This window comes from Panthera pardus, unplaced genomic scaffold (genome assembly GCF_024362965.1).
Source record: "Panthera pardus isolate Hobbes unplaced genomic scaffold, ASM2436296v1 HiC_scaffold_3, whole genome shotgun sequence".
NCBI classification, from domain to species: Eukaryota; Metazoa; Chordata; class Mammalia; order Carnivora; family Felidae; genus Panthera; species Panthera pardus.
In genome coordinates, this window is record NW_026526876.1 from 35,437,594 (window position 1) to 35,461,303 (window position 23,710).

Consider the following 23,710-nt stretch of genomic DNA (forward strand, 5'->3'; position numbering starts at 1 on the left):
GGAGTCTCAGCACAGTTATTTACAAAGATTTATTACGGCACAGGAGTGGTTCAGGCCTGGAGTCAGGGAAGAGGGGAAGGGGGCAGAGCAGCTGGAGGACAAGGAGAACCTGGCTTCCCCACCGTGTGCCCCCCTAAGGACGTATACTAGGCGGCATTCCTGGCATCAAAGCATAAACAAAACGCAACAAAGCAGCATCTGCTAGTCCATCTTCCAGGCACCCAGGCTGGGGAGCAGGAGTGATAAGGGGAAGATTTCCAAAATGTTGAAGCTGAGGAGAAGGATGCCTGAATCCTGGGCCCTGGGAGAAGCCAGAGAGAGGGGTGGTAACTTGAAATCCCCCATAGGAGAGGGGATGGAGAAGGATCTAAGGGTACCTACAATTTCTCAGTACCCTCTTTCCCCAGATCTTAGGGTCCTGCCCTGTGGGTTTCCTGTGCCCAGGGGAGAGGGTCTGGGGAGTGGAATTGTGAAGGATAAACCTTTGCCCCCCCCAACACACACCCTTACTGGATTATCTGATGCAAAGTCTCTCACATCCCGCCTCCCTCTGGGTAAATGGGGGAATGACTGGCAGGGGTAGGCATCAGGCAGCAAGTACCCAGGAACTCTGGGCATCAGCCAAAGGTGGGCAAACAAGCAAACACAGACCAGCCTTAAGTCTTCTAGAAGTCAGAAGCCACAGCCCTAGCGAGTGAGGGGGAAGGGTACAAAATAGGGTGGGGACAGAGTGGGTTTCTGGGGAACAGCAATGCCCCCTCCACTTCCTTCTGAGAGATGCAAGGCCGGATGCCTATGTGCCAGGCTCAGGGTGGGCAGGGCGCTGTGGCTCCTCCCCAGACTCTGCAAGGCAAGCAGAGGGACTCAGGGCTTGGCCACGCTCATGAGAAATCCCAACCCACCTCCCCACCTCCCCATTCCCCACCACCAAGCCTCACCATTTAGTGCCAGATCTTCCACTTGGTCCTTGGAGCTTCCATCTCTCTGGGGCTCATCCAGAGGGGGTGGGCGCTCCCAGGGTCCCTCCAGACCCTGGCCACAAGTTATCTTCTCCCCAGCTGGGGATGGGGTAGAAGGGATAAAAACTCAGACTCTTAGGTATCCATTCAGTGGTCCTGGAGCATGAGCTGAGTTTCTGTAATAGCTAAGGCTAAGCTTTCTGAGGGCATCCTGGTATAATAGACAGAACACTGGCCCAAGACAGCTCTTCCGGTGAATAGTTATATGACTTAGATGAGTCAGTTATTACCTCTCTGAAGGGGATAGTAAGAGGGAAATTGTGTAGATTGCCTTAAATAAGACAACAGTTACTACCCTGACCAGCCCAGCACCAGCACTCCAGGAGCGGTGGCAACTGATATTGGTCTTTGGTAGTCTTGTCATTTGCCCCTCTGTCCTACTGCTTCTCCTGAGAAAACATTCTCCTTTCACCTCCTCTTTACCTGTCCTAAGGGTCTCAGTGAGAGTGGACTCAATTTCCAACAGGAGCTTTTGCTCCAGAGATGCAGAGAAGAGGTCCAAGGCATTTTGTTTGGATCTGAGGGATGGACACTACAAGCAGGGGTGGTCAACTGTTTTTCATCCCCATAAAATGAAGGACCAGAAAGTTTAATGTGCACTGGGAGGGATAGATATGGCACAATCTACTATAGCTAAGCATGGAAAAAACAGCCATGGGAGGGACAGAGATCTTTCTGCCTAGGAATTCTCTGGGCCTTGGGACCTTTTGTGGAGATTTCTAGATCTGGGGTCTCTAGCTCTGAGGCCTTCTGTGTCGGTCTTAGGCCCCTCCTTGGCAGGTCTCTTCCCAGGCAGTTGGGGTTGGAGGTGCAGAGGACAAGGTTGGTTCTTGAATCCTAGATTCTCCATTTAGACACTAGAGGGCACCCTCTCACCTCCAGCCCAGGAAACAAAAAAAGGGGAGACACAGCCACAGGGTCCTGGGGAGGACTTAGAAACCAGCTCTCAGCCTCCTAGCTGAAGACCACAACCTATGTTCAGAAATACAGGTAAAGGGGGCATTGGGCCCTCTTAGTTGTCTATCCCTGCGTTTCCTTGTACCCCCTCACTGCCATGGCGAGGAAGTCTTTTCTTGGGTCTAGCCTCAAACCTCAAGTGGAAGAGAGGAATTATCAGGGACAACCTGATTGGGAGAGGGACAGGGTCAGGATGAGAGCAGCCCCAGTAAGCCCAGCAAGGCACATACGGGTGGGAGGACAGGCAAGCCCTCGCTGTATGACCGCAGCTTATGTGTGTCAAAAAAATCCCAGGACTCTCAGGGAGGAACCCACCTAACCCATACTCGTGGAACCCAGGCATCTTGGCCCCGTCAGCTTACCAGGCCCCCTCCTGCCCTTCAGAACTTCAGCCTGGCTGTCCTCCTCCTCCTCTTCCTCTTCCTCTTCCTCCTCGTCTTCCTCGTCTTCCTCTCTAGGGTAGCCCAGCTCCCGCAGCTCCCCCAGCTCATCCTCCTCCTCTGAGGCCTGGTTCTCGCTCAGGTTGCTGATGGACTGGAGATGCGACTCGGCAATGCGCTGCACAGCTGGCATGGGGGAGGCAGGGAGGCAGGAAGGCAAGGGTCAGCCAGACCACGAAGCAGCCCAAGAAGCTGGAGAGGCATGTGGCCCAGCCTCCAGTCTCCTTCCCGTGGCTAACCCCCTCAGGGGTATAGTTCAAAAGCTAAAGGTCCCAGATCAGTTTGCTGGGGGGCCAGACAAGGGCAAAAGCAGCAGGCATTAGATCCTTGATCATGTGTGACTCCTAAGCTGTCCAAAGATGCAGCCCCCCACCAAGGCTGGCACTGGGCAGCTCCCCCAAACTATAGGGTGTCAAGCTAGACAAGACCAGGCAGGTACAGCAGCAGCTTAACATTCCGTGGCTAGGGAACTTGTTTCTCCAAGGACCCAGTACTGGAGACAGTGTCCACCAGTTATAGCCCTGGACAGAAGGCATAGGACCCATGGGCCAGGGCCTGGGGGATCTGTCCCTTTTAGTTTCTCTCAGAGTGCCCAGACTGCCTAGGGCCCATTGCTTACCCCAATCCTGCACACACCCCCTCGAATTCTGGGCTTGGTCCCCACTCCCTGGCACTGCCCACGTCATAAATGCCACTCCACACATCTCTGCCCCGGGTCCTGGGGTAGGAACAGTTTGGAGACTGAGGATATAATAGTCTACAGCCAGTGAAGCCTGTGCCTGGGGATGTGGAGTGCTCAGACGCAGCCCCCACAATCTTGACCCACATCCCCAAGCTTCCAGCTCCCTCTGTGGTGACCTAGAAAGCAGCAAACACCACCCACCCCCCCAACACCACCAAGGCCTGCTGGGATAGGGCCTAGGAAAGGAACAGTGTGGGCAGCTGAGGAGAAGTTTCCAAAAGATGGAAAGGACTGGGGGTTAGGAGAAAGGGGCCAGGGCTGGGGGATTCTGGGGCAGTGGCAGGGGTTGAGGGGAGGCTGTGAGGTGTGGCTGGGGCAGAGGCAGCAGGGAGACCAGGAGATGGTGGAAGTTTAGAGCACTGGAGTCACTGAACTCACAGCTCACAGAGAAGATGCTGACAAGCTAGGTGCTGGGGTTCTCCAGCTCCTTCTCCGTGGCAGGCAGCCCCTCCCCTTAGAAAGCCCAGAGGGGTAGATCCAGGCTGGAAACCTCCGGTGCAGTGAACAGGGCACCACGCTCCTGCCAACTCGGGACTGGCACAGAGGGTGCATTGTGTGTGCCCACTACCCCGCCCTGCCCCGAGTTCCCAGCCCGGTGCCTCCTGCTGGCTCTGGGCAAGCTACTCAGACAATAAAAATGCAATAAATCGCCCTGCCCTGGCCTTGGGGACGCAGCAGCACTTCACCTTGAGCCAAGTGTGAGAGCTTGGCCTTGGGGAGTCCGCTTCAAGCCAAAACTCAGTGTTGTCCACCCTCCCCCGGAGGTCCCTGGCTTCTCCCCCTACAAACCCCCGACCCCGCCAGGTGCGCTCCCTTGGCCAGAAAGGGGCTGAAGCCTGCAACACAGTGCCCTCCAGGTACAGAAGGGTCCTCTGAGGGTTAGGGGGAAGGGAGGAGAGGAAGGAGGTGGCTGCTTGAGCAATCACCGTCTCCCCTAGTCGGGGGAGTACAGTTCAGCTCCTGAGCTGAAGTGCCGATAGGTGTGCAGTGCCTGTGCCGGCACCCCGGGAGCCTCCTGCGCACGCGCCTCCCCTTGTGCCTCTCGGGGCTCCCTGAGGTTCCCCCCACCAGCCCTCTCAGCTGTCTTCTTCTCTATCTGTCCTCATGTCTGGGACCCTGGACCACCCCCCCCCCCAACCCAAGTCTCCCTTTTGAAAGGTCCCCAGCACAGCCCCCAGACTGCCCTGCCTCTCCCAACTTAGACCCTCCTAAGGTGCAGCCCAAAGGGACAGTGGCAGTGGGACCACATTTCTAGCCATTGCAGGATGCCCAGAAGCACTTGGGCCCTATTCTCCTCACCCCTGCCTTCTTCCCCATGCTCATAACCAAGAATCCAAGGGACGGTTCTTGTCCCTCACGTCCATTCAGCCCTCCCCAGCCCAGAGTAGGAAGGAGAGAGGTCCCGTGTTCTCTCTTGAGAAGATGCCACCCCCCCCCCCCCATTTCTACTGCAGGGGCTTGGCCTTCCTCCATATCCCTACAGGTGGGAAGTCCTTCCAGGTGCTGAACCCACTGCCCACATGCTATCCCTTCCTCTTTCTATTCCGGGGGGGGAGAAAATGCCCTTGCCCTTCTCTCCTCTCTTCCCAGCCTCTCCTCTCTGCTCCCAACCCTGGCAGGCAGGCTGACAGGTAGGTGACAGGTGTGCCTGTTGACCTTGGCCAGTGCTGGGAACTCATTAAACCCACCCCAGAGGGAGCTCTCAGCACACCCATCCAGCCATCCGGTCCTCCCCCCTCCACGGGAGGAGGGGGCTGGCCAGGCAGGAAGAGCCTCAGGCCTGGAGCTGCAGTGGGGGTGGGAAGGCATTCTTTAGCTCAGTTAGGAAGAGTCCCTCCCCATCTCCACACCTTCTCCTCCAGGTGTATCTCCCCCAGCTTCCCTGCAGATAGCCAAGTCTCCAGGCCGACTCTAGAGGCTCTCTCTGATTTCACACCTCCTCCCCCATGTACATTTCCTTTCCTCATCCTAGAATGCCCTTCCATGCCTTGCGTGCCTGTTGAATTCCTACTTATCCTTCAAATCCAGGCTTAACCATCCTCTCCTCGGTAGCTCGCCCATGACCCTTTGAGGCCAAAGGCCCCAAGAGGGCAGGAGCCAAATCTTACTCCCCTGATTTTGCCCAATGCCACCAGTGAGGCCTGGCATACATTAGGTGCTCTATAAGTGTGTACTATAAGAATGACTTGTGTTTGGAGCACTTGGGTGGCTCTGTAGGTTAAGCATTCGACTTTGGCTCTGGTCTTGATCTCACTGTTCAGGAGTTCAAGCCCCATGTCAGGCTCTGTGCAGACAGCTCAGAGCCTGGAGCCTGCTTCAGATTTCGTGTCTCCCTCTCTCTGTCCCTCCCATGCTCTCTCTCTCTCTCTCAAAAAATAAATAATAAAACATTTTTAAAAATTAAAAAATAGACATTAAAAATTTTTAATAAACAAATTAAAAAAAAAGAGTGATTTGTGTTTTAATACAGAAAGGAGAAGCAGGACCAAGAAGCATCCAGTTTGCTGACCTCTGCAAATGTTATGCCACTGGGAGAGGGGAGTAAAGGCTGCACCTGAAAAAGGTGCTCGTTGGAGAGCAGGGGACCAAAAGGTGGCCTGGGACACACTTGCAAAGAGGAGGTACAGTACTGAATCACTTTATCTTGATGATACTTGTCATTTTAGGCCAGCTATCTCTTTTCTTTCAATCCCACCACCTTATTTTAAGGCCCACAGCCACCTCTTTCAGCCCCTGGGCCCCTTCATTACAAGGCCAAATTAAGAAAGATCTGGTCCCTAAGTAGTGGTTGGGGTACACAAGACAATCCCTCCCCTTTGACAAAAGCTCAACATTTCACCTCCCTCCCCCAGTGTCAGCCCTGCTCCAGGGGCTGAGGGGACAGCCAGACTAACACGTGGGGGGGGTGGGGAGCGGTGAGGTGGAACAGTACCTTTCAGCGAGGGGGGTGTGTAGGCACATGGGTTGGGTCTCTTCGATTTGAGGTGATGCCCCTCTCCTGAGGCTCTCTGCCAGGGTAAGCACCAGGTTAAATAGACTCACCGAGGCCCCTTCCCTCCACCCTTCCCCCATTCCACCCCACCCTTGGCAACCCAGGCCAACTGCCCTAGCCTCTGCGGATGGGTCCAGGTGCCGCTGCCCCTCTGGATCCTGCTAGGACTTAGGCTTTGGAAGGGTCTCCATATGCCATAGCCTGGCTCAAGGTAGAACCCCAGCCCAAGTCTGAGCAGAGGAAAGACAAGGGCAGAGGAGTATGTGCTGGTAGAACCCTGGCACCTGGCACTCTTACCTAGGTGCCAATTGATACGCTCATGTGTCCTTCAAGTGGCATCCTGTATTAGTCAGGAATGATCCTGTCCAGCCCACTGCAAAGGGGCCCCCCGCATTCCTCCTTCCAGCTGCCCCTAGAAACTCACCTGGTGAGGGGAGGCCTCCTCCTCTGAGGGTGTCCACCAATGAACCAAGGGAAACGGAGGGAAGGAGAGAGAAGAGGGGGAGAAAAGAGAAGAGAGAAAGAGAGAATTACTTTCCCCAAAGGCTCAATCTCTGGGGAAAGGGAATGTGTGCCCTTTCCTTCCGGGTATTTGGAAGTGCCTGGTCAACAGATAAACCCGAAAGAGTTTGACTCCCAGACCTTACCCACTCTGCCCCATTTTCTGCTCAGTTTCCTACTCATGGGACTTAAGGAAGGGCCCCAAGAAGGCATCAGAGTTAGGGTGGGGCCAGGGCTGGGGCAGCAGGGAAGGGGCCCACCTGGCGAGGAGTGCTCTGAGAGCCGGAACAGCATGGCAGGGGTTGGTCTCCTGCGCCGGATCTAAGAAGATGGAGAAAGAAGTGGGGGGGGGGGGGTTGCAGGATAGACACCTGCACCCCCCCCCAAGGCAGCAGAGAACAAACAGTGCTTTGAAATCCCCAGGGAACCTTTGAATCAAAGACTGTCAGAGCTGAAAGGAACTCTATAGCTCATCCAACCCCCTCATTTTACTGAGGTGAAAACCCAGGGCTCAAGGAAGTTCAGCACAGAGCTCAAGGCTACAGCTCACCATGGCAGAGAAAGGAGGAGAAAATCCCACCACTGACTTCTAGCCCACGCCCACCCCACTCTGTGGCTCCTCCAGAATGGGCATCTCCCTTTCCACCTTTCCTTATCCAGGAAGCCCATCCTCTCCAGCTTTTGCAGATACCAGACCTCCAGAGCCGAAGCTGGCTCTGGAAGATGCCCCATGGGCCACGGCACCCACGTGGCCCTGCCCACTTAAGGTCAGCTCAAGGGCTTCAAAGAAACTGGATCTAGCTGCAGAGGGAGGCTGAGCCAGGGCACTGCAGACACCTGCAACGCCACACTGAGACTCAGGGGTGGGCCTGAGCCCCAGACCCACAGGGTCCTGGAGGTGTCCCTGGAGGCCTGTGCCTGGGTCCCTCTAGCAGTCTCTCTCAGGCTGTAACTCTTGGCCCAGTGCTCATAAAAAAACAAAAAGTTGTCCTCCTTGGTATGTGAGCCAAGCTAAACAGTGAGGGGGGGGGGGCGGGCACTGGGCACTCCCAGTCACTGCTCCCCACCCCCTCCCCCCCCAGCTCTCAATCAGACCAACTGTCAGTTAATTAGGTCCCCTCTGAGCTCCAGGGAAATGCACAAAGAGAACCAGGTGAATTAAGCTGAAACTGCCACCTCCCCCTGCCAAGCTCTCCAAACTGCCCTCCAGACCCAAAGCTGCTTAGGCCCAGGACCTCCCCCTCCCCCCATGCCTCCCCTACCTCCCCCCAAAAAGACTTGGCCCACTCTCACTGCTCTGCTGGGTGCCAGCTGCAGCTCAGCAACAAGTGAACACGCTACTTTGTGGGGGGCGGAGCCCTCTTCTCCTCTCCCTCCGTCCACCTCTACCACCTTTGGAGACCTCTGGACCCCCCCTCCCCCCTTCCCCCCCCCCCCCCCCGGCCCCCCGCCAAGGCTCTCCAAAGAACTCAGTACTCTGTGAAGAGGTCTGACTTCTGGGACCACCGGTCGCCCCCCCACCCCCATGTTGTGGCTCTGTGTAGGGCCTGGCAGGGAAGGAGGTCAGCACAAGGCTCTGGTGGCCGGGCCCAGGCATACACGGTGGCACCAGAGAGGGGCAGAGCCTGGGGCCGCGAGGCGGAGGCCTGTTCTGTACAATGGGTCAGTGCCCCGCGTTTCTCACTTCCGACCGGCTCCGGCTGGGGCCAGGGCGCAGCGGTCCCGGCGGGAGCCTAGAGAAGGAGGACACCGAGCAGGGTCCAGAGCACAGTCTCCCCGCCCGTGGCCGCTCCCAACGGTCCTGCCCCGGACGCTCGCCGCCTGAACGGGAAAAAGTTGCCCGAGTCTGCAGCGAACTTCACGCGCTGCCCCGCGCCCCCGCGTGTCCGAGGCGGCCCGAGACTCTAGGTCGCCCCCCCACCCACCCCCGCCCCGGGCCGGTCCGGCCCCGGCAGCGCCCCGCCGCGGGAGGAGCTGCCGGGGGTGGTGCGCGGCCCCCTTACCATCTCCACCTGGCGGGGGTCGAGCTGGCTGGGGGGCGCGGGCACCGAGAACTGGATCTTCTTGCGGTCCTTGGGGTCCATGGCGGGCGGGGTGGCCGGCGGGGCCGGGGTGGGGGGGGGGGGGTGGGTGGCGCGCGTCTCGGGGTCCCGGGCTGCGGTCCCGGCTCGGCTTCCCGGCGCTGCTCGGGGCGCGGCGGCGACCGCTGGCTGTGCGCGGCGAGGGGGAGGCGAGCGGCTCACGCTCAGATAAAAATACCGCGCGCGGAGAGGGGAGGGCGCGAGAGCGGGAGGGGGTCGCGCCGGCTCGGAGCGCCCCCGGCTCTCGGCTCCCGGCTCTCGCGCTCGCCCGCCGCGCCCGCTGCGCGGGTCCTCCGGCGCTTGCGGCCTCGGCTTCGGGCTCGCCGGCTCGGGGTCGGTGTCTTTCCCTGAGTCTCGCCTCTCCCTCCTTTCCTCGCTCTCTCCGAGGGTCTCTGTGGGTGTCTCCGCCTCCCTCTCTCTCCCTCCCTTCCTCTCCTCGCGCCTCTGTCTGTCTGTGCCTTTCCCCGTCCCTCCAGGTCTCACCCTCTGGCCCCAGCCTCGGGGTCCCCGGCCCGTCCCCTCGGCCTGGGACTGGCGCCCGGGGGCTTGGTGGGAGGGCTCAGGGGGAAGTGGCCAATGAGCACCGAGAACTGTGTTCTCCCCGGGGCGGGAGGAGGGTGCGGAGTGTGAGCCAGGACCGGGGAGCGGGCTGGGGGCCCCCTGCCGTCTCCCGAGAACTTGAAGCTGCATTATTGATGGAGTCCAGCAGGGAGCATAATGGGGGGAGGCCGGCGGGGCTGGGGGGGGGGGGGGGAGCAGGGAGAGGGGCAGCAGGGAGACGGGACTCTGACTTTAACCCCTTCGTGGCCTGGGTCCTTGGAGTTTCACGGGGAGGACTGCGAGGTCCTGGAGAAACTACCACCAGCATGTCACGCTGTGAATGGGGGTGTCCTAGAGAGCCAGCGAGTGTGAAAGAGCTGGTGTGCGTGGGAGGACACGTGTCAGTCATCATGGCAGGGAGTGTGTGTGAGTGCCAGGGGCCCTGTGGTGCCTGTAGCTACGGAGTGTGTGTGTGTGGGGGGGGGGGGGGGTCGGTGTGCATGAGTGTGTGTGAGTCTGTGTGAGTAAGTGTGTCAGAGTGTCAAAGATGCGGGTGTGAGTGGCAGGGTGTGGGAAGACTGTGTGCTGGGGGAGGGTGTGGGTGTGGGGGAGGATGTCAGAGACTGTCAAGGTGATGGGCTGGCGTGTGGCAGCTTGCAGAGGGTGGGGGGACTGTATCCACAGCTCTAGCCCGTGCAGAAGAAGGAGATGAAGTTGTGATGGGGGGCGGGGGGATGTGTCCCTGCCCTGATGCACCCTGGGTTCACGTGTCTCCTCCTTTCTCCCCAGATCTGAAGCGGGGGAGACTGAGCCAGCCCAGGGGGACAGAGTTGGGGGGCTGCCTGTACCAGTACACGTGCCATCACGTGTGTGAGCTTGGTGCATTCAGGAACAGAGCTGGGGGGAGAGGTGTGTGTGCTCATTTCTGAGGTGTGAGCCTCTCTCTTTGCAGAGGTGTTTGTGTGCGCCTCTGGAGGGGAAAAGGGAGGGGCCGGCCCACTGGGTTGGAGTGTCCCTGTTTATCTGTCCAGGCCCTGGGTATCTCTACAGGTCTATGGGTGAGGGTCTGAAAGCTTCTCTGTAGCACTGAGAGGGTGCATGTGTAGATGTGTACATAAGAGTGTGTCTTCCTTCGGGCTCTGTTTGTGTTGGCTGTCTTCTCTCCTGGTCACACTCAGACCTGGAACAGTCAGGAGCACTCCCCAACCCCCCATGCCCCGCCTCCTCCAGCAACTTTTCCACTCCCAGCCCCAGCATGCTGGGTCCTTGGCAGAAGGGTGCAAGAGACCAGAGGAGTCTTATGAAAGGGGGTCTGCACCCCAGAGTCACCCAGAAGGTGGCAGGAGAGCAGAGTTTTGCTTATGGGAGCTGGAGGTCCTGGCCATTCAGCTCCACCCCCGCAACCTCAGGCCTGGTTCAAATCCTATGTTTGTTGGCTTATGCTTGTCGGGGAAACAATCAGATGCCAGGTTGTGCGCCAGGGGTGTGGGCATCTCTGGCAGCCCATGGTTTGGCCTAGGGCCCTCTTCCAGGTGGGATGTGCTGGGGAGTGGCAAAGACCAGTTTGGCAATTCCTTAAGAGGGTGAATAAGGAGGTCCTGAAAGTCAGAAGGGGCACAGGAAAGGCACGGCCCAGGCAGTTTACCTGAATGGTCACTGGGCCAAGGTGAAGGTGAGGGGCCTATGGCTTCCAGTGCTAAAAATGTGGGAAAATCCTGGAGCAGGATGAAGGGGACAGAGGAGCGCTGGGTGGGTGACAAGAGGACAGGGTCAGGGAGACATCACCACCAGTCACACCTCAGAGCCCATCAGAGTGAGAAGGCCTTGGGGAGAACAGTGGCTGAGGCTCCTTTGATGGAGGGAGGACTTGTTTATGGAGGTTCTGCAAACAGGACTGGCACTCTGGAAGGCCACGAGGGAAATATTCCCCTGACCCAGGCTGGGGCAGCTGGGAAGGTAGACTCCCCTCTCCCTCTCGGCTAGGCTTGGAAGATGGGGTCTTTGCGGTGGAGGGGAGGGTCTTTACCCTTTTCCCCCAGCCTTTGCCCAGGCCCCTGCAGCTCTTGAACCTGGGCCAAGAGGGGTGGGGAAGCCTGGCTGACAGAGGAACAGGCACAAGGGACAGACAGAAAGAAAGATGACAGAGACAGAAGGTGAGAGAAGGTGGGGAGTCAGGAAAAAGTGAGAAGAGACAGAGAAAACACATGTGAGAGATGGAGAGACAAAGGGAGAAAGAAAGCCTCACCATGGAGAGAGGCAGGAGACAGAGAAGGAAAGAGAGTAAAAATAGCTCAGCATTAAGATAATTGCAGCTCACAGCTCTGCCCTCCGTTAGGAATTAAATGAGGTTTTATTACTTTGATTCTTCTCTCCTGGATCCTACGCGACTTCTCAAGAACTTGGGGAAAAGTTTTTCAGGTGGGCGGCCAGGTGGCGGGGGCTGTGTGGGTGACAGAGGAGGAAAGGAACAGGACTTCTGGGAGCTGGGGGGATGTGGTCAGGGGCAAGGAGTGGGGTAGGACTAGGAAGGATGGGGGACCACAGCGGGGAATGGGAGACATAGCCAGGGTCAGGCACATGGTGGGCAGCTGAGAAGCAAGGGGCCAGGGTGACCTCCATTTCCATTCTCTTTGACTTAGAATTAATCATATGCAAATGAGATGTAAAAATAATGTGCCACTCCTCGGTTATTATTCTTGAGTTAGAAGCACAGGCGGTTGGGTCCAAGAAACAAAATCAAGACCTTGTTTGACTTAACTCTGATTGAACTATGGGTCTTTCCGCTTGGACAGACAAAAATAAGTGTAGCGTAGTGTGTCTATTAATGTGTCATGGGTCTGAACACACTATTTTGAGCCATGTCCTCCTCACACTCTTTCTTCACATCATTGCCTAGTGCTGCCACAGTGCCTGGCAGACAGGAGGCATTACATTCACCTTCTCTGGAAGATGAATTTGCAAGAGAGGTATAAGGCCTTTGCCTTCCTTTTGGGAGTTGGGGAGAGTGGACAATCGTGGATATTCCCCCCCTTCTCCCAAGCAAGATATAGTCAGGTGGACAGAACATACACTGGGCACTTGCAGAGACCTGGGTAGGAATCTTAGATCAATGACTTACTGTGTTACCTTAGATGAAATTCTTAGCCCCTCTGAGCCTCAGTCTCCTCGTGTTTCAAAGCCCACTTCACATGGTAGCCCTGACGTTTCAATAAGATACGAGTAAAGCCCACAGCCCAGGGCAGCGCTCCCGGTAGGTCTTCAGTCCATTCCAGCTTCCCTGGAGTTCAGAGGTGCAGTTCCCAAAAGGGCCAGCAGGTGGCGGAGTCGGCCAGGGTTTGGGCGGCTAAGCTGCTGGCACTGCGGGTCTGTAGTTGGGCATCACACCCGTGACCTTGGCACCACGAAGCTGAGCAGAGCTGGCCGGGTTGGCATATGGCAGCTGGAAGGGAGGCCCCGGAAGCCCTGGGAGGCAACCTTAGAGAAGCCGGGGAACGCGAGCTGGGCATACTGAGACAACTTTCCCTGAGGAGGCTGGTGGTGGGGAAGCGGGAGAGGGAGGAGGGAAGGGGAAACACACCTCTGGAGAGGCCTGTGGTCACCAAGAGGAGAGGGCAAGATCACTCTCAGCCAGGACAATAGTGGTATCAGGACAGATGGGCAATCATCTGAGACATTCATTCACACATTCATTTATTCATCCATTCATCCATCACCCATCCCTTTGCCCACTGAATAAATTCACACTGAGTGCTTTATAAAAGATCAACTTTATTGAATTTGAGTTTGTATTTCTGGGGTGCCTGGGTGGCTCAGTCGGTTAAGCAGCCAACTTTAGCTCAGGTCATGATCTCATGTGGGTTTGAGCCCCACATCTGGCTGTCTGCTGTCAGCTCGGAGCCCACTTTGGATTCTCTGTCTCCCTCTCTTTCTCTCTCTGCCCCTCCCTCATGTGATCTCTTTCAAAAATAAATAAACTTTTTTTTAAATCCTAAAGTATACACTTCTATGCGTTTTTGAGAATTTTACACTTGATCTTAGCCAAAAGGCCAAGAAGCGATTGTTTTTGAGAATTTTAAACGACATATGACCACTATCACAACACAGATATAGGACATTTTCATCACCCCAAAATGTTTTATTTTGCACATCCAAGTCAACCTTCCCTCCTTTTTCACTGGGTGTATCATAACTCTTTGTTTTTTTTTAAATTAAAAAAAAATTTTTTTTAATTTACTTAGGGAGAGGGAGAGAGAGAGCACGAGTAGGGGAAGGGCAGAGAGAGAGGAGAGAGAGAGAATCCCAAGCAGGTTCTACATTGTCAGCACAGAGTCCAATGCAGGGCTTGAACTCACGAACTGTGAGATCATGATCTAAGCCTGAACCAAGAGAGGGAGGCTTAACCAACTGAGCTACCCAGGCGCCCCTATCATAACTCTTAACACAGTACTTTGAGAAGTGCCCTTCCCACCATCTCTTTGCATGGTCCCCTGCCTGCCATAGTGCCCAGAATATAGGAGGCACTGCATGCTGTAGAGGGGACGACTGAGGAACAAATGAACGGATGAATACACAAGTCATAGAAATCGTCAACGGCTGACATATATGGAGCACTTACTCTGCATCGGTCACTGAGCTAGGCCTTTTATATGTATTATCTTATTTAATCCTCATTAATGCCATTCCATTTTACAGATGAGGCAAATGAGGCCTAGAACTTTTACCCAGAGCCTGGGTTCCACAGAGGCAGTGTGACTCCAGAGCTCTCACTCTTTACTGCTGCCTTTAATACATTCAGGATGGGCGAGTAGAAGATTGTTTGCATGCACTGGCCCCGGCTTCTCTCTTGCTCAGCATTGGACCGGGTTTCTCTCCAGCCCAGTCTGGGAGGCACGCAGGAGAGGCGGGCGAGGGTGGGGGAGCTGAGATCAATGTGTGGAGGCTGCCCTCTGGTGGCAGATATGAGTACAGCGGAGTCTCTGCCCTCTGGCGCCCCCAGGTAGGATGCTGCTGAGAAGAGTGAGCAAGCAGGCAGCCCACAGTGGGGGCAGCCTCAGCCCCGGGCACCTGGAGACCCCCTGCTCTGGCCACTGCCTGGTGCCCCCCCAGGTGCCAGCTGAGGCTGCCCCCGAAGAATGCCAGCTGCCGGAGCCGGCCGCCTCCTACCCCCTCCACCAGCCCTCACACATACTCCGATCCCGGTCCAGTCGGCTGCTTCCATTCCCTGAAGAAGAGGCCCTAAAGTTAAAACAGCTGTTAATTTATAAACCAATTTTTCCGTGACTGCTTAATAAATCGCCAGCAGCTGCTCTGCCCCCTCCTCCTGCCCAGGCACCCGGCCCTGAGGGCTGCATGGAGAAGCTCGGAGCCGCCAGCCTGCCCCTCCTGCCTCCTTCCCTCAACTCCCCAACTTGCCCCCCATTCTCCTAGGAACTGAGTGTGTGTGGGGGAAACCCTGATGAGCCCATCTTCTCTGGGCTTTGGTGGAGTAGAGAGGTAAGGATGGATTTTCTTTCCTAGTGGGCTTCAGCCTAAAGGCTATCCCTCCCAGTGCCCTGCACACCCCCTCCTCCAGGATCCTTCGGGGCTCAGAAGGCAGGTGTCAAAGGTCTTCTTAGGGCTGGGGAGTGAGGGTGTCCAAATTCCCTAGACAGTTCCCCTGAGACACTGGGAGGTAAAATGACCCTAGGCTCATCCCTAAGAGCACTGGAATCTCAATTCCCTGTATCAGGGTGGTCCCACTGACAGCAGCTGACTCCCTGACCCTGCGGTTCCGTCAAGTGTGGGCTGGGATAGCATCCCACTCTGGGGGAGGGGGGGAATGCCCATCCCCAGGATAATGAGAGGAGGGATTGGGGCCTCCCAAACACTCATTTTACCCAACTTCCACTAGCATGTAAAGGGCATCACGAAAATACACCTGGGGTGGGGGCCATGTGGATGACAGGGGTGAGGCCATGTTTTCTTCACCTCTGCCAGTTGCAGAGTCATCCACCCAAAGGCCTGCTGCTACTGTGAGACCTGACTCCACTGGGCAAGGGGGTCAATCTGGCTATGCCCCTGTAGCCACAAGGAGCTCAGTAGGGAAGGGGGGAGCAGGGCGGTAAAGCACACGAGGTCAGGAGTTCAAATCCCACTCTCCTGCTTACTAGCTGTGTGACCTTGAGCAAATAACTCAACCTCTCTTTTCTTCTTCCCTGTCTCCACCAGTAAAATAGGAATACTATTATAGAATTGTGAAAATTAAACCAGTTGATGCACATAAAGTGCCTGGCACATAGTAGGTGTTTACAGAGTGACAGTATTATTTTTTCATCCCCCTGCTGGAAAGAGCAGAGACTGGATTTCTTGGATCCCTCACGTCGCAAATCTGGGAGTGGAGATGTCCAGGAGATTCCCAGAGGAAATGGCAGGTAGGAGTGCTGGGGCCAAATTTAGGAAAAAACAACAAGGATTCCTGAGTAATATGGTTCTGGCTGGACTTTCTCATTCTATTCTTCTCCCATCTCTACCCTCCTCTTCCTCCTGACTCCTGCAGTAGCCATGGCCCTTCCCCAACCTGCTTTTTGGGAAAGAAGGAACAGCCTCCATCCAGCTCTGGAGCCCCCACCTCTCAGAAGAAAGTCCTTCCCAAGGCCTAACTGAAATCCCTTCCATTACTTCTCATGTTCTCTACTCGGCAGGGGCTGCCAGGACCCTTTCTGGCCTCACTCCCAGCAGCAGAGTGGGGAGGCCCAGAGAGCCTGCTCAACTGCTGTCACACAAGCTGGGTGTGAGCCTGGCCTTGCTACAACCTCCCTGTGTGGCCAGAGCAACTTAGTCAACCTCTCTGAGCCACGATTCCCCAGCTGTAGAATGGGGAACATCCCAGAACCTACCTCCTAGGTGGTTGTGAGAGTTAGATATGACATTGCACATGGAGTTCTCAGCACAGGGCCTGGCTCTCAGCAGGTGCCGAGGACATGGCAGTAGAGAGAGAGAGAGAGAGAAGGCAGAGTATGGTGGAAAGAACCCAGATGCCAGAGTTGGACTGTCTGGATTCAAATCCCACTCCACTACTCACCACTGAGTGACGCTGGACAGGTCATTTAACCTTCCTGTGCCCCTATTTCTCCATCCATAAAATGGGCACTGTAAAAGAGCCTATGTCACTAGGTGGTTGTGAGACCTCTAGAGCTCTCAGAAAGTTCTCCATCTCAATAAATGTTGGATGAATTAATTAATAGCAATAAATAGCATTGTTAGTTGCTATTATTATTGGCCCCACTAGAGCACTGATCCCCTTTGGGCTTTGCCCCACCCAGGGGCTTGCTGATGGCAGGTTGGAAGGTGCACAGTACCAGACTGGAGACCCTGGTCCTGGGGACCCCAGTTCAGGGCAGGCCTGCAGTCTCTACTTTAGTGTTCCCTCTTCTGGCATCCTCTGGCTTGGGCACAATCCGGAGGCACAACCCGCTGTCTCCCTGAGTCAATGGTCCTGCAAAGCAGCCAGACCCCTCCCTGTGCCCAGGTCCTGACTACCTCCTGGAAATAAAGCAGATCCCGGGGGCCCACTCAAGCTCAGGACTGCTCTGCCAGGGTGCCAGCTGGTGCCCACGGGGGCGGGGCAGTGGTTTGATCATGTGGAAAGGGAAAGCTGGAGGCTTTCCTGGGTGGCCCCTTTCCTGTGTGGCCCCCACCAGAGACATGGAAAGACTGGGGCACCCAGGCCATCCTAGTAACTCCCTTCCCCTAGGACAGACAAGGGTGAGAACTAAGCTCCGCCTTTCCAGTGCCTCAGTTTACTCAGCCATCCGGAGGATGGAGTCTTCATTTCTGTCTCCCTGGGGCCCCAAAGGCCTTGGCATTGGCCTCTCACAGCTCCTTGCCCTCTTTCCTTTCTTAAAGAAAACGAGCTCAGCCTCCTCCTTCCCTCACGGATTCTCTCCTCAGAAGCCACCCAGGAGGACACTTAGCCCCGAAGGGAAGGGGAAAAGCCAACCCCACGCTGGAGACCGCCTCTGCAGGGCGTGGGCTGCATCGCCAAGGCCGCCCTGGGCACCAGCCCCGCCCGGGTGCCCTGCGATCCCCGCCCCTGCCCCTTCCCGCCGCCACTGGCCCTTTAAGAGCCTCTCCGCGCGCTGCCGTCCCGGATCAGCCAGAGAGACCATTAAAATTTTATGCAGAATGAAAATGGGCCAGGTCTCCAGCTTCCTCGCTCCCATCCAATGATTTATTACTCGCAAATACCACAGAACTAATTAGTATAGTAATTAATTAATACGCATTTGCATATTTGCATGTGCAATTAGTGCAGTGGAGTGATTACTGGGAGAATGAGGGGCCCCGGATTGTCAGATGTGAGGGGGAAGTGGCCTGGAAAAGAGTTAGTGGGAATGAACTTTGTAGGGAGCGCGAAGGCGGGGAGGGAGGGGGAGGCGAGCGGGGGCAAGGCGGGGGGCGCCGGGGCGCAGGGGCGCCTCAATGGGGCGCGGAGCGGCCGCGCAGGGGAGCGCCAGGCCCGGGCCCGCCCGCGGCCGCAGGGCGCCGGTCGGGGGTCGCGACCCGGGCGCCCCCGCCCCGCCCGCGGCCCCGCCCCGCCCCCGCCGCGTGGCACGGCTCCAAGCGCGCGCCTGATTGTTATGCATTGTGTTTCTTGTTGCGAGCGGAGCCGGGCGGAATGGGGCTGGCACAAGCTGTTTCCCTGCCACGCGGCGGTGGCACCTTAAAGGGGCAGCGTCCTCTTCCCGCCGCCGCCGGCCCGCCTCCCCCCTCGCCGACCCCACCTGCGAGCCGCCTGCCGGACCCCCCTTCCGTGCGGTCACCGGCGGCTGGAGCCCGGCTGAGGACGAGAGGGCGCGCGCGGGGCCGCTCAGGAGGTGGCGCTTCCCCGGGGGGCGCGGGGCACGTGCCGAGGGAGACGGGCGGGCAGGAAGTCAGGCTGCTAGCGGGGATTGGGCGGCTGGGGCTCGCCGGGCCCGGTGCCAGGCGCCAGGCGGGGACGGTGAGGAGAGAACGCGGAGAAAGCCAGGAGGAGAAGGACAAGGAGGAGAAGGAGCGAGTGGCAGGGTCCCCCTGGGTGCCAGATGCTTCCTCGTAGGATGCCGCTCCGCTTCTAATCTCACAAAGATTCTGTGAGGTAGGGCTCCTTATTCCCATTTTACAGACAGGTACAGAATGGTGTGGCAGGCGGCTGGTGATGAAGAGTAAAGCTGATCCAGCTGGTCAGCCCAGCCCCACGTGCTCCTCAACGTGGTGACAGGGGCCAGAAGAGGGAGTGACATGACATCAGGGAGGGCTTCCTGGTGGAAGAAGCACTTCGTGGAACCTGCAAGGGCAAGGAGGGCACCTTCTGAAGGAGCTGAGGAAAGAGGGAAGCATGTTTCATGTGATGGCCTCTTCCCTGGAAGGAGCTCCCACCCACCCATGAGTAGAACTGTGGAGACACAGGCTAGGACACTGGCTCCTGTGACCTGAGGGCCTAGACAAAGGGCAGACTCGGGGCAATAGTCCTTCCCTGGGCACCCTCCTTTCCCTCTCTTATCACAGGGGATGCTGTTCCCCGGTGTGAAGATAGTGGGGGTTTCAAAGAAAAGAGTACAGTTTGCAATAGTGAAAGAGAGACCAGGACCTAGAGTCAGGGCTTGGTTCAAATCCCACCTCTGCAGCATACTAGCTATGTGACCTTGGCACAGCAACCTTGACCTCACCCTCTCTGTGCTTCAGCATCCTTGTCTTTAAGTGGGGCTAACGATAATCCTGCCTCTGAGGTCATGGTGAGGAGGAAAGATGATACATGTGAAACCTTGTGCCCGGTACAGATCATGCCCACCATTGTCATTATTACATTGTTGTGGTTTACGTGTTACATTATTACAGAGCTCTGAGGCCCCAGGGACAGAAGGACCCCAAAGCAGGAATTGGGGTCCAGCTCTGTCACTCATTAGTTGTGTGACCTCAGGCAAGTTACCTTTCCTCTCTGTGCTGTGGTTTCCTTATCTGTAAAATGGAGCGTTGGTACCTCCAGACTCTTCCCTTCCCTCCCTGTGCTCACCCTACAGGGTAGTGAAGTAGGGAAGTGATGGCTAAGTCTCATTCACACTATCCTGGGCTCCATTCTCCCAGGGGCTGAGCCAAATAGAAACCTCCTGGGTATTTCCTCAATGTACACCCCACCCCCCAGCACGGCCCCTTGGGGCTGTCCTGTGAGCACCAGCACTGTCACAGGTGTGAGTCACCTGTGTCTACTGCCGGCCTCTGGTGCCCCATCCACCCATGCTGGCTCAAGAGAGGCATCAGAGAAGTACGTGGTCCCCACAAGCCCCCCTACACCCAGAAGAGGAGGAAGCTCCAGGGGAGGAAACCAGGAAATGCCCCTGTCACAAGGAAGTTCACAGCAGAGCCCGCCTAGAGGAAAGGCAGCCCAGGACACACGCTCTGTCCTCTTGCTTTTACTGATGCCCTTCACTGCCCCATCATGGGCTACCATCCCCATCAGTCAGGATCTAATCACCCCAAGTGTCCTTCATAATTGGCTGTCCTTTCAGCCCCTCCCGTTAGTCCTGAAGGAGGTAAGCAAGTGGGCAGGTGGCGCTAGGCCCATTTCACAGATGAAGAAGCAGAGGGTTGTGTGCCTTAACCAAGATCGAGACCCTGCCAAGACCAGTGCTCTTTTGGCCACCTTGAGCTCCCTCTTCATCCGAATGCCTTGGAGTAGCAGGGGCAGGACCTCCTGACTGCTCACCTGGAATGCTGACGGAAGGGCAGAAGGAAGAAGTAGTGATGAGGGGCACCTGGGTGGTTCAGTCAAGCGTCCGACTCTTGATTTGGGTTCAGGTCATGATCTCGCAGTTCGTGGGTTCAAGCCCCCCATCAGGCCCTGCGCTGACAGTACAGAGCCTGTTTTGGATTCTCTCTCTCTCCCTTTCTCGCTGCCCCTCCCTGCTCTCACTCTCTCAAAATAAATAAATAGACTTCAAAAAAAAAAAAAAAAAAGAGAGATGTGACGAACAGAGCTCCAGGAACAAAGATTTTTAAAAGCTAAAGCCGGGGTGCCCGGGTGGCTCAATCGGTTAAGCGTCTGACTTCCGCTCGGGTCATGATCTCACCGTCCGTGAGTTCAGGGCCCCGCGTCCGGCACTGTGCTGACAGCTCAGAGCCCAGAGCCTGTTTCGGGTTCTGTGTCTCCCTCTCCCTCTCTGCCCCTTCCCCACTCACACTCTGTCTCTGAAAAATGAATAAACCCTTAAAATTAAAGCTAAAGCCGATTAGGGGCTTGAGGCAGAATCAGCCATATCTGGCCAGGGGCTGAGGCAGCATTTTCACACCTGTTAGCCTGTTTGACACTTACAACAGTCCTAGAAGGCTGGTTTTATTGTAATTATCAAGCCCATTTTACAGAGAGGAAGGCTGACATGCCACGTCAATTCCAGGATTGGTGGCGAGGCTGAGGGCAAAGGAGGGAGGGTTTCAAGGAGAGGCTTCCTGTGTGTGGGTGTTCTGCCTCAGCTGCAGCCTTCAATTTCTGGGCTAGAACTGACACCTGCTCCAACAGTGGCAGACAGGCCTTTGGTGCCACAACCATTTCTTGAGGCGATTCTCTGTGCCAGGCACTGGGCCCAATTCCTGTCTTTGAGGAACGTGCTGTCAGATGAGAGAGACCCATGAGGCAAAGGTCAATACCTATGCCTATGTAGAAGTGTGCAGAAAGTATTAGAGGAGACTGGGTAGGAGCATCTAACCCAGAGGGACTTCCTGGAGGAGGTGATGCTTAGGCTTAAAAGGCTAGGAAAAAGGGAGAGGGCGCTCCAGACATAACAGACAACTGGGACAAAGGCTCACAGGCACAAGGCTTGTGAAAGTACAAGCAGCTTAGAGCTGCTGAGGGTCTGGGTTCAAGGCAGGGACAAGTGCTGGGGCAGCCAGGTCGGGGGTGTCCCTACGGAGTGTGGCCTGCTCCTAGGAGTGATGAGCCACTGGAGATGCCTGAAATCCGACTTTTTAGATAGGATGGGCAGAATGGGTAGCCTTGATCCTGTGCAGGAAGCTCAAAGGGCAGTAAGGGCTTCACAGGGGAGGAGGGCCTGGACAGGGCCCATGAGACAGAAGGGGTATGAGATATTGAGGGGGTGGCTTTGGGCAGCAGCAGCAGCAAAGAAGAAAAGGCAGTCAGAGTGGGACTCAGCCTCGTCCCTGGACTTCAGTTCTCGCCCCCTCAGGGAATTACAGTTGCCTCCTGCAGGGTCAGAGTAGAAAGGAGAGGGGCTCTGAGGCTTCAAGAGGTGGGAGGCTGCAGCAAGGGATCTACAGCTGGGCAGGGACCACTCTAGTGAGGGAGGCGCCTTGGGGCCTCTGTGACCTCAGAACCAGAGCTTGGTGCCCAGTATGAGGGTCAAGCTCCTCCAGTCTCAGCCTCCATGACCCACGCCCTCTGAGGGCCACTTTGGGGGGGGGGGGATATCTGTGATCCCCTATTTCAAGCTCAGCTCCCCAGAATGAAATTTGTGCAAAAGACAGGAGGAGGGGTCTGGAGGTCCTGAGCTCCACCAGGAACCCTGGGGTCTTGCTGCTTTAGGAGATTCTCTGGAGAAAGGCTCGTACCCTCAAACTCTCTTAGCCAGCCAGGCATTAATGCAGCGAGCATTTATTGAGTGCCAACTCACTACAGCCTTTGTGAAGCACTGGAGTATTGAGATATAAAACAAGTAGCCACTGTGGTCAAGTCAGGGAGACAGATGGGTAAATGGATCCTCCTAACAGAAGGTGGTAAGCACGGAAGCTGTCCTGCCTGGGGAGTTTCCAGGAAGGCTCCCAGGAGGAGGTGTCCTTCCAGGAATCGTCCTTGTGAGGAATGAGGATGACTGATGAAAGGGAGACTCAGAGACCCAGAGACCAGTGCCCATCAGGGAAGCAACTCTTAGAAAAACAGGGCTCAGGAGCCAGAAGTCAAAGGTTATGGGGCAAAAGGCCACTCTACTCTTGGAACAAGGGAACAATCCTGAGGGGGCTGGCTTTTCAGAAGGACTGGAAGGTCTCCCCCATCACCCTCTGTCTTGGGTTGGGGGCAGGGTGGAGAGGGGGAAGGGTGCAGCAGAGTTCTGCCTCAGGACTCTCAGCACCATGCCTGGCCCCATGGGTGTGTGCCCACCCATCTTTGGGTGGGGCCTAGGCCCAGAATGGGAGCCCAGGGCTCAGGCAAAGGAGAATCCTGGTAGTGAGCTAGAGGTCAGGACAGGAGGTCAGCACGGAGGAGGGGGGCTACACCTCACTGGTCCTCCCCCTCCCCCTCCCCCGTGGCACCACAAGGCACGCAGCCGCATATCACCCGTGCCAGCCCTCACCTCCCGGCAACGTCGCCGCATTCTCAGCCACGCCATCTGGCGTGCCCGCCGCTCCCCAGAACACTGCGGCGGGCGGGGGAGGGGGTAGCGGGGCAGGTGCCCACCCCAGAGCCAGGAAGAAGCGGCAGGTCCCCCTCCCCCAACGCCCTTTTGGACTTGAGGTGGGGCAGGGGGATGGGGAAGGGGGTGGCAGGTGCTCTCATGCTTCAGGAGGAAGCTTCAAGCATCCTGAACGGATAGAACAGGCGCCGTCTGGGCAGTGCCAGCCTGCCCCCTCCCCTTCCTCCTCCCCCCACAGCACAGCTAATGCCAGCAGCACCGGGCCCTCAGAGGATCTCCAAATTCCTGCCCTTCCCCTCAAATCAGAGATGAGGGTGACGAGAACAGGCTGCCCCCTCCTCACTGTGCTCCTACCCTCATTCTTCACCTGCCCGCCCACCTCAGCGGGGGGAGGCCCCAGGACGTGGCCTTAGATGGCTTCCGCCACAGAACGGACACCTGGGTTCTAATCCACCTGCTCCCCACGGCTTGGCACTTTGGTGGGAAATCGAGTCTCCTTCTCCAGCACACTTGCCCCCACCAGTCTTATTTGGGGCATGGTGGTGGTGGCGGCTGGCTAGGTGTCCTTCCGGGTGTCAGCATGGAGTGGAGTTTTTACAGATTTATATGTATGTCTGTACTTTGGTGGAGCCCGGGGTGTAACGAGAGCAGTTTTACAGAACACTCATCCTGTCCCCTGAGCAAGATTCCCCTAGACTGCTCAGGAATGACCTGTCCCCTCCCTCTGTCTCTGCCTGTCTCCCCCCCGCCCCCCCATCAGGACCTAAGCCTGCACAAAATGGCCGCCACCCCTCCGAGGCAGCCATTTTAGGTGCCCAGACTGTGGCCTCCCTTGGGATGGGGCTATGTCTCCATGGGAACCTCAGACCCTCAGCTCCCAGCTCCCTCCATGGGGGTGGGCAGCAGAAATGGGAGTCTTCCAGGCCTGGCTGAGGTACCCACTATTCCCCTTTTCCTCTCAGAGACCCAGAGGGGACTAGGCCCCTCACCAACTCCCTTCCCCCAATGCCAGGGGGAGGAACAGATGGCATCTCTGGGTGTCCTTCTCCTTCCGTCTCCTTC

General features: G+C 56.7%; 1 protein-coding gene across 3 annotated transcripts; it reads right to left on the minus strand.

Moving 5' to 3' along the window:
• Nucleotides 1-14: 14 nt before the first annotated feature.
• Nucleotides 15-9,288, minus strand: PPP1R1B (protein phosphatase 1 regulatory inhibitor subunit 1B). Of its 3 annotated transcripts, none has more exons than XM_053892317.1 (7): nt 8,655-9,288; nt 6,912-6,972; nt 6,575-6,597; nt 6,091-6,166; nt 2,339-2,542; nt 939-1,058; nt 15-843 (listed from the first exon to the last, which is right to left on the minus strand). In XM_053892317.1, exons 1-7 carry the CDS (start codon nt 8,733-8,735, stop codon nt 794-796), a joined length of 615 nt encoding a protein of 204 aa, XP_053748292.1. In that variant the 5' UTR covers nt 8,736-9,288; the 3' UTR covers nt 15-793. The 3 variants fall into 3 exon arrangements, with proteins under 3 accessions (XP_053748292.1, XP_019271560.1, XP_019271561.1); XM_019416015.2 differs by lacking the exon at nt 8,655-9,288 and adding an exon at nt 8,336-8,511; XM_019416016.2 differs by lacking the exon at nt 8,655-9,288 and adding an exon at nt 8,251-8,274.
• Between the last annotated feature and the right edge of the window lie 14,422 nt (nt 9,289-23,710).

Excerpts from the sequence above, each read along its gene's own strand:
- PPP1R1B (XM_053892317.1), bottom strand. The coding sequence starts at position 8,735 with ATGGACCCCAAGGACCGCAAGAAGATCCAGTTCTCGGTGCCCGCGCCC. Across the intron at positions 6,167-6,574 it reads AGGAGGCCTCCCCTCACCAG|AGAGCCTCAGGAGAGGGGCA; the intron begins GTGAGTTTCTAG and ends TTACCCTGGCAG. Across the intron at positions 1,059-2,338 it reads GAAGGGCAGGAGGGGGCCTG|CTGGGGAGAAGATAACTTGT; the intron begins GTAAGCTGACGG and ends CCCCATCCCCAG.